General features: G+C 44.5%; 1 protein-coding gene across 1 annotated transcript; it reads left to right on the top strand.

The window, feature by feature from the left end:
* Window positions 1-190: 190 nt before the first annotated feature.
* Window positions 191-8,489, top strand: vim (vimentin). The gene is made up of 9 exons (XM_029626642.2): window positions 191-853; window positions 1,471-1,531; window positions 3,879-3,974; window positions 4,509-4,670; window positions 5,611-5,736; window positions 6,132-6,352; window positions 6,736-6,779; window positions 7,580-7,662; window positions 7,883-8,489. Exons 1-9 carry the CDS (start codon window positions 300-302, stop codon window positions 7,922-7,924), a joined length of 1,389 nt encoding a protein of 462 aa, XP_029482502.1. The 5' UTR covers window positions 191-299; the 3' UTR covers window positions 7,925-8,489.
* The last annotated feature ends 1,749 nt before the right edge of the window (window positions 8,490-10,238 follow it).

Raw genomic sequence — 10,238 nt, 5'->3', positions numbered from 1 at the left:
GGGAAAAAACAATCTCCGAACAAAAGGCTCTACCGGACAATAGAAGAATGGCCTAATGCCATGAGCGCGCATACCAGTGTTTTTCACTGGTAGGCTCCGGCCTTCGTCAATCACACCCACATGTGATTTGCATAAAGGAGTGGACTATAAAATCCGACATTGGTCAACTGCAGAGTTCTCGCTGGGGTAGTACTGTTCAGAGGTTTCATCACACACTGAAGTGGAAGTCCAATTTGAGAGAAGGCATTTACACCGCTTTTTGAAGAAAGAAGAAACCTTAGGGACCAAAGGATTACGATATGAACCGGACAACCAACAGGCAAACCACCTCTTCATCCTCTTACAAGAGGATGTTCGGCGGCGAAGGACGGCCCAGTGTCGGGATGGCTCGGTCCACCTTGTCTAGTCGCCAGTACTCGAGCCCGGTGCGCTCCTCTCGGATGTCCTACAGCGTGTCCTCCGCTCCGCCGAGCATTTACGCCTCCAAGAATGTCCGACTTCGCAGCAGCGCCCCGATGCCCCGGCTCTCGTCGGATACCGTGGACTTCGCCCTGTCCGATGCCATCAACTCGGAGTTCAAAGCCAACCGGACCAACGAGAAGGCGGAGATGCAGCACCTCAATGACAGGTTCGCCAGCTACATCGACAAAGTGCGCTTTCTGGAGCAGCAAAACAAGATCCTGTTAGCCGAGCTGGAGCAGCTAAAGGGCAAAGGCGCGTCCCGTATCGGGGATCTGTACGAAGATGAGATGAGGGATCTGCGGAGGCAGGTGGACCAGCTCACCAATGAGAAAGCCCATGTCGAAGTGGACCGGGACAACATGGGAGAGGACATCGAGAGGCTCAGAGAGAAGTAGGCAACGACTGCATTTAATTTTCTGAATGCCCCCCCATCTCTGAAGCACTATATGAGCTATTAATGCACTACACGTCCCTTTTCAGTTTGTTCCTCCAGACCTTTGTTTGAATACATGCATTAATTCCCCAAAAAATGTTTCTCTTGGCAACGGCCCATGCATTCTTTAGTTCTTTGTAAAGCCATTAGCCCACAGCCCCAGAACTACACGCAGATTACGGGCTTTTAAGCGCTCTTCACTGTCATAGCTTTAGCTGTTTTGTTCAAGGCCTGGATGCAGTTTTGCACTGAACATATTATGCAATCACGAAATAATTAAATGAACTCATTCTTCCAATTGCAACTTTCTATTAGACTATTTTAGCTCTTTTTAAAGAAAGGGGAACGATTTTCCTTTCTTGTACTTCAGATAATCACATATGGCAAAGAAGGCATAACGTTGTAGCCGACTGCAAAGAGTAAGTTATTGGTGAAAGTAACCTCAGATAAAAGACTAGATATTACAGTCGAACTCAAGAGTAGCACCACGGCCTTCCATACTCCAGGACTTCCTCGCCAAATGTGGGTGTGGCAATTGAAATGCATTATATAATACACTCCAATGCTATTCTCAGGCTCCAAGATGAGATGATCCAGAAAGAGGAAGCAGAGCACAACCTGCAGAGCTTCAGACAGGTATGGTAGAAAGTCCCATTCACAGTATTCCTTCATTCGTTTCATTCATCTAAAAAATGTGTAAAAACAACAAACATTATTTTTTTATACATGTGTGAGGCCATCTCTTTATTTTCAACAGTAAACTACATAGTCCTGTTCATTTCATGTAGAGATGTTTCACCTCCAGTGACAATCTCTCGGAACAGCCAGCCATGTTGGGTGTGTTGCAACCAACTCCATTTGACAAGTCATTTTGACACGGGTGTATGTAATTGTAAGATGCAGGGCTCCCTTGCAAACGAGACATTGGTCTCAGTGGCACGCCCTGGTAAAATAAAAAAGTTTTTGCTGTTCACTCATGGAGGGAAGTGTGTGCACTTTACATTAGAATGATTGTGCCTTTCCACTCATGCTGGCTACTCAAGTGTTACTCTAGACATTTTAGAAGGTATTTTGGGGATTTAGATCAAATCTCCATTGGTTTTCATTAATTTGGTAGCTTTGCAGTGAGGAGCAGCTGTGTTACTGAGGACCTTGGTGGTTATCGATCCTCTCTTACACCTCAGTAGGCTCCCCATTCAGAATGCAGTCCCATTAAATGAGCAGTACAACTTTGTTTTGGCGAACATGAACTCGAGTGGAGCGCCCCGATAACATATACGCAACCTAATCTGTATTCTTAGAATTATGTATATACCTCATCCTTATCAAGATGCCACTTTCTAGCCTCATTGCTTTTCTAAGTCCCTTTGTTCTCCCCTTGGGGAATTGCCAGTGGGAACACTTAGTGAGGTGAGGTTGTCAAATATAATGTTACAAGAACCCAGGTTCTGACAGACGTGTCAACAGCTAACAGAGGACGGTCCACAGCAGCTCTCCTCATCCAGGCCCGGTCTGGTCCGGGCCAGCCACCGTGTCACTGTCTGCGTTTTAAACACAGCTCAATGGACAGCTTTGTCCCAGTTGGAAATTATGGCAGGAAAGCTGATTCTCCAATGCCATTGTTTCTGTTCTGTTGATGAGGCGACGAAAAGGGGGGGTTGTGGGTTAAATGACAAAGCAAGCTGTTGTCTGGGTGGGCGGTACCAGTGGTGGGGATGAGGGGTGGGTGAGCGGTACTGACTTACCTCGGCACACTGGTCGGCCGGCAGGCAGCAGACAAACTGACTGTTTGTTCAAGTACATCTGGCTCTGGCAACAAGGGCTCTCCACATCCGGGCCAGAGGGTGACAGAGCCGAGACCAGAAGCCAGCAATCTGTATGCATGTCCAGCAGTAACGCACTTATGCTGGGAATACTTTTAAATGGAGCTTTATTGACATGAGGCTTTTAATTTTTTTATTTTTTTTTTTATCTGATTCCTGACTGATTATTTTCCCCCAGTAACTATGCTGCTTGTTCGCTTATTCTTCATTAGGGTTTTTAAATACAGGAAACAACTGCTTCTGTGTGATTTAATGCCATGCTATACAGGAAGCTGGGAGTTTGGCTCAAGATGATCAGCACTGACAGGCCTTCAAGATGTGAAAAATGTGGGTGTAATACAATGCATTATACAGAAGTTACCTGAGACATGGTAAGGAGACCATGTCTCTGGATTTGGAAGATTGATTAAAGGTATATTCAATAATATATTAGTATTTCCAAAATGCTATATACACACTTCACATTTGTGTTTTTTCATCAGAAATGATTGCTTCATGTGTGTGCAAAAAAAAAAAAGATTGATAGATTTTAGGTGCATCGTTTTAGGCAAAATGCTATATAGCCATTGTTTACCTGTCCTGTATTTTTGACTCTGGTTGTCACACCTAGCGATCTAAATTAAGATGAATGCACTTAGTGTAAATCCATTTGGATAAGACCACCTGCTAAATGACTCATGACGTTATTGAATTATAACAAATTGTCACGTGTATAATTTGTACATTTCTTTATTGGAAATTAGTTATTTGTTACAGTTGACTGAACTTGTCTTTGAGAGTGAGGTGGATATAGCGTTTTGATGACGTGACACCCTCAAGTGATTTCAAACAAATACATGTCATTGAACAACCCCATCCCAAGATTAGGTAATGTTTTTTTCACTCATTATTTAAAGAACAAAGGTTAATTTACCAACATTTGTGAAAATGTGTAGATTTTTGGCAAGAAACTCTTTCTATGCCATTTAGACTCTTATCCAAACATTTTATGTACAGGTGGGCCCAGGTTTGAACCCACTATCCAGGCATCGCAAGTGCCATGCTCCACCAATTGCGCTAGTGGCCCATTTACGCCATGTGGACCACTATTTTCTGCAATGCCACTGTACGGGATCTAGAATGTGATGTAAAACTTTGTACTACATTTTTACTGTGTGTAGGATGTGGACAATGCCTCCCTTGCTCGTCTGGACCTGGAGAGGAAGGTGGAGTCTCTTCAGGAGGAAATCATCTTCCTCAGGAAGCTGCATGATGAGGTGAGACTATGACGGTGGTTAACATCTCCAAGCTTACCTGACACCCACACCTGTCCCAATGGATTGTGTTTATTAGGAAGCTGAATGACCAAGTGTCTCACCTGTCCAGACAGACATCACAGATGACCATGGTGTTGTCACTTAACAGTCTGTCCATCTAACCTTACACCCCCACCTGTGCCAAGTTCAGACAGTCTGTGTCCTGCCGCCTCCGCCGTCACCAAGGCCTAAGAGGATCATGGTATTGGCCTGGCCAGCAGGGTCATTGCCATGGTGATTACACACTCTCAGCGGATCGGAAGTCTGGGATTTACTGTCTAGAGGATAAATGCATGGCAGGTGGAGCAAAGACTTAGATCAAGGAGGAACCCCCCTGAATATACATCTCAAGTTACTCAACAACCCATCTACATTGAGTATACTGTAACAAACACACCTGTGACCACGCTACATTATTGGACGTTAGCCATTGAGGTAACCTTCTGATCTAAGAGTCAGTATTGTAACCGTCCCTCTCCTTTATCCACTCTGTAGGAGGTTGCTGAGCTGCAGGCACAGATCCAGGATCAGCATGTCCAGATTGATATGGATGTGGCCAAGCCTGATCTGACGGCTGCCCTGAGGGACGTGCGTGTGCAGTACGAGACCCTGGCCAGCAGGAACCTCCAGGACTCTGAAGACTGGTACAAGTCCAAGGTCAGTAACCCCTCACTCACACTATGGCTGTGTCCCAAATGGCTTTGGTCAAAAGTCGTGCACTGAATGGGGGTGCTATTTGGGATGCATCAGGGGCCCCCTCACCTGTCGTTCAATCCCTTACACTGGCTTCGTGTCTCTTTGACCCCGTCTGTCACTAATCACAATGAAAGTTTATACTTTGCGAGGACGTAGTAGGCTAGTGTCTTGCTATGGAGCTGAACAACATCAGGGTTTTAAATCTTTGAAGATTGATTGCAAATGCTATTTAGTTAACTGTTTTATGAATCCAAAGCTGTCCTACCATGACAAAGCACAGTAGCAGTTCTGGTGTGTAGGTGCAGCAGTGATTGCTCTAGGGATGACAGAGTAGAAATGTCTAGCAGGGCTATTCCTTGTAGGATTAGCTTTTCAGTCTCCTAACAGGCCAGATGGTGCTGTAGGGCTCAGTGGATTGAGTGGACAGCTGACCACTCACTGAGTTAATGACAATGGTCTGCGAGTGACCGCAGGGTGCATTGCTCTAAGCATATTGATCTTCTCCATGGAAAACTAAATGGAAACATTTGAGGACAATGCGTATTGGATACAAGGTAATACAAAGTGATTTCTCTAATGCTGTAGAAGTGTTTTCAGAGAGCGAGTGACAAATTGCCTGTTTTGCATTAAGGCTAAACGTCTGGGCTTGCAGCCAGGGTGAGAAAGAGGCTGAGCGTTCAGCTTTTAATCTCATGGTTCAGGAGTAGAGCAGAGTTTTCTCACACAAGTCCCTCTCTCTTGCTCACGCTCACCTTCTGTCTATACCCCCTTGCCTCTGAGACTCCCACACATCAATTAAGGCTAATTAAAAAGCCTTCATCTCCAATGATGACTAACAAGGCCTCTCTGCCCGCTCTCTTTCCCACGCCCATCTATCTTTATCTCTCCCCATCCCCCTCAGTTTGCTGACCTGTCGGAGGCTGCAAACCGTAACACCGATGCCATCCGGCAGGCCAAGCAGGAGGCTAACGAGTACAGGCGTCAGGTACAGGCCCTAACCTGTGAGGTGGATTCTCTCAAAGGAACTGTAAGTACTTTCCCTGTTCACTTCCTCTATTGACCGACTTGGCCTTATTCCTTTCAGCTCCTAGTGGAGCAAAGGGCCTCGTCGGGTTTGCTCGAGACTCACGAGCGTCTCACTCCAGAGGAAATGTTGTGTACTACTAGAGAGGAGTACTGGCAGAATCTCCTGATGAAATGCAACTTTAATGAAATGAGTGGTTGAATGCAAAAAATAGACTAGCAAAACCACCTCTGCTGACTGAGTGCATTCTGGTGTCCTCCCAAGACATGACTTTAACAACCCAGATGCAATACAATGTTAACGGAATTTCTGGAAGTGTCCTTGCAGAGAATTTTGAAATGTGTAGCATCAGACAATGACCTGAGACGATCAGTCATCTCTTCTCAACCTATGTGTAGAATGAGTCCATGGAGCGTCAGATGAGGGAGCTGGAGGAGAGCTTTGGCTGCGAGGCTAATAACTTCCAAGACACCATCTCTCGCCTGGAAGACGACATCAGGAACATGAAGGATGAGATGGCCCGTCACCTTAGAGAGTACCAGGACCTTCTCAACGTCAAGATGGCCCTGGACATAGAGATCGCCACCTACAGGAAGCTGCTGGAGGGAGAAGAGAGCAGGTGAGGTCATGATGGACAGATGCCTACCAAGCTGCTGAAGGGAGAGGAGTAGGTGACATAAGTAGAGAGGGCAGAGAATGAGGGAGGAAAGGGGGAGGTGTGTGTGTATATGGGGAAATATATTTGCCTGTTGGTGGTTGTCCACAATACGTGTATTTCGATGTTTATGGTGGCTTATACAAGAGACAGATGAGTCAAGACTGAAACAAACAGGTTTTATCTTGTGTTCTCCTCTGGACTGTAGATAAGCGTATTAAACGGGCCTGTAAGGAAGATTAGTGTTTCAGTGGTTTGCATGCCAGTTTCTCAACTTCAGACGTCAAGCTGTGTCTAATGCGCTTTTCCTTCTCTATCTACCCCCTTTGTCTCTTCATCCCTCCTAGAATTACCACTCCCATGCCCAACTTCTCATCATTTAACCTGAGAGGTAGGTTCCTTTAGAACAGAGCACTACCTCCTGTGGGAATGTTACTCGTGAGGATATACTTAACACTAGCTTGACAACTTCACCAGGTAACCAGCAGCACTATCCTCATATAACCTCCGAGTGATGCAGTTGAGCCTTTCAATTATGGATACTGGGATTCTGAAAGTCCTTCTCAAAGAAATTATGTAATGGAATGTAACCGCTTATATGGCGATATAAAGGTTGTATGCAATAATTCAATTGTATTGAGTGGAACATTTCTTTATATTTTATTTTTTGAATTTTTACCCCGTTTTTCTCCCCAATTTTGTGGTATCCAATCGTTTTTAGTAGCTACTATCTTGTCTCATAGCTACAACTCCCGTACGGGCTCGGGAGAGACAAAGGTTGAAAGTCACGCGTCCTTCGATACACAACCCAACCAAACCGCACTGCTTAAAACAGCGCGCATCCAACCCGGAAGCCAGCCGCACCAATGTGTCGGAGGAAACACGTGCACCTGGCAACCTTGGTTAGCGCGCACTGCGCCCGGCCCGCCACAGGAGTCGCTGGTGCCCGATGAGACAAGGACATCCCTACCGGCCAACCCCTCCCTAACCCGGGCGACGCTAGGCCAATTGTGCGTCGCCCCACGGACGTCGCGGCCGGTTACGACCGAGCCTGGGCGCGAACCCAGAGTCTCTGATGGCAGTATCTCTGATAGCGCCCTTAACCACTGCGCCACCCGGGAGGCCTGAGTGGAACATTTCAATATCATTTTATCCAAGTTGCACTCTATTCAATATTTTGTCTTATTGCAGAATCCATGCTGGAGGCAAGACCAATGATTGACAACCTGTCAAAGAAGGTTGTGATCAAGACCATTGAAACTAGAGATGGTCATGTAAGTACTAAACTCCATTTAAGTCTATAGAATTAAGAATGCATAACCTCAGTGAAGGCTGAGTTGAAAGTCTGTCCGTTCGACTTTCATGTTAGACACAGGCCTGATACGAAGACATCATAAAGGCACATGCATTCTTATGACAAGTTATAATGCGTTATACCTGTAATCTGCAAGTAAAGTGTTTCCATACTCACTATAACCTCCCTCTCCTCATCAGGTGATCAATGAGTCCACCCAGAACCATGATGACTTGGAGTGAACATCACATAGCATGTCTCTATTGAGAAGAGAAAATGGTTAGCAGCAGCATACTGGGGGGAAAATACACTGTCTGGGGATGAGGAGAAAGCAAAATGGGATATTTCTGTTTGTGAGTAAAACTAAACAAAAACAGCTTTAAAAGTGCCTTTATGACATGTTAGGGTACTTGCTCATCTGGTAGGGTTGTTGCTAGGTAGGATAGACACTGTTTAGAGGAGATGAAACCAGCTTTACTGAATGTTTCTGTTTGACCACAGACACTGGGCAATTCTCAAACGACACTTATTTTTTCTATATTATAGTGCTCTACCTTTATAGGGCTCTAGTGAAAAGTAGTGCACTAAGGGAATAGGGTGTCATTTGTGATGCAACCACACTGAGTCTAGTTTACACTTGCGCTGTTAGACTTAGACCATAGCAACACTTTGAGCAATGGCTGTTTTTTTTCTATTCTAATTTACCAAAATTATGGGAAGGATTGAAGCACTATTTCATGTACACAAACAAGACCAACACAACTGTCAACGCTACTGTAAGTCAATAAAGCTTTGAGGAAAATACAATTTATTCTGAGGTGTCTTGAATTATACTTTTTTTTTTTTCTTTGAGTTTAATGGACAAAGTTCTCTTAGTGTTTAATTCCTTCTCCCTGTAAATTCCGTTTAATTCAAATTCCAGGTCAGTCTCATTTCCTATGTTAGGTAAATTCCAATAATTAATTTCCCAAGTCAATATTATCACTGTCAATTCCTCAAATTCAATTATCTCAGGCTTTCAGGCTGATCATGTCAGTGTTCAGAGATTTAGACACTGGAGATTTAGACAAGTTGAAATGATTTAAAACAAATCCTGCAGTCAATATTTGATACTAAGTGCATTCATTTCATCATGGGAAATATAGAAATATGGAATTCCAAAGATTTAAATGTTTTCCAATTTAAATTCTATAACTCGAATTAAACAATTCTCCACTTCATGAGTGCATTCAAGAATTGGGGTAAATTCCAATTCAACCCTGCTAGTATGCTGTTTGATATTTATCTACTATAAAGTCCAAACTTGGACTTAAACACTATCATGAAACCCCAGCGCTCTACACAATGGTCCTCTTGGTAATTATCAAGTCCACATCTGTTTCCACATCTGTTTCCTCTGCCTATCTCCTGGCCCGCTACAGTGGAGGAAGTGACAGAGCATTATCAAAAAGTGACAGTGTAATGTCATGTCCTGCAAACGCACAATAAGGCAACTTTCCAAACCCTGCTCTCTACAACCCCAGACAACTGCATGAGCGTGCTAAATACAGCTGGGTAGAGTTGTCATTCTACCCTATTGAGTTTGGTGCATTTGGTAGGTAATGGTCACCAGGAATTCACTATACACTAAGTGTAAGATGCAGCTTAGTAAAGGTGGGGGAAATAAGCACAAAACCATGGTCTCTACTAGGATGCTAACAAACATAAACATGAGCTTGAAAGAAGTTAACTTCCTCACTCTAACCCTTGTCCCTTCGCACCAATCACAAGAAAGCTGGATCAAGAGCGCAGTCCCTTGATAGGCCCTCTGACCTCTATTTGGGGTTAACATTCCTGTGAGTATTCTGGGGCCGAGACAGCCAAATACCCAAAAGGGTGCTGTTTCGGGTCAGTGGGTTCGATCCGTTTTCAGACTGCTTCATTCCCACTGGTGATGCTGTGTTGGTATCTGGAAATTTAGAGCTAATTTAAGCCCTATTCTCTACATAGCCTGGACATAAGTCCACATACTCCTGCTGTGTGGCAGAGAGTAAATGAGTAGTTCATAAATTGTGTTTGAGACCAGGTCTGTGCCCCAAATGGCATGCTATGCCCTATAGTGCACCACTTTTAACCAGGGCCCATATGGCTCTTGTCAAAAAGTAGTGCAGATAGTCTACAATCTGTAGTTCCTGAGAAGATTTCCTGTCTTTGACTACCTCCTAGTGGAAAATGCTGTGTAAAAGCACATACACCCACACCTAGGCCTACCTAAGTCATTCATATTCATCCCTCTAAACGTGTTAGTGCTGCTCACAATCCATGCATCCACACACTTTATTCTATGGTCATTTTTGTGTTAGCCTCCCACTGGGCACAGACGTTCGTTTGTCTAGTTTTGATTTACGTGAACTCAAGGTGAAATCAAAACATTTCACCATGTCATTGGATTTAAGTTCAAATGTGTGCAGAAAAACATTCTTAAATGACGTGGAAACACCCGGAGGTGGTGGTCTCACTTGATGCCGAAAAAGCGTTTGACCGCGTTGAGTGGGATTACCTAACAGCTGCCCTTTA

This window comes from Oncorhynchus nerka, linkage group LG22 (assembly GCF_034236695.1).
Source record: "Oncorhynchus nerka isolate Pitt River linkage group LG22, Oner_Uvic_2.0, whole genome shotgun sequence".
Lineage (NCBI taxonomy): Eukaryota > Metazoa > Chordata > Actinopteri > Salmoniformes > Salmonidae > Oncorhynchus > Oncorhynchus nerka.
The sequence above is the reverse complement of the archived record's forward strand: the minus strand, read 5'-3'. Positions and strand labels throughout refer to the sequence as shown.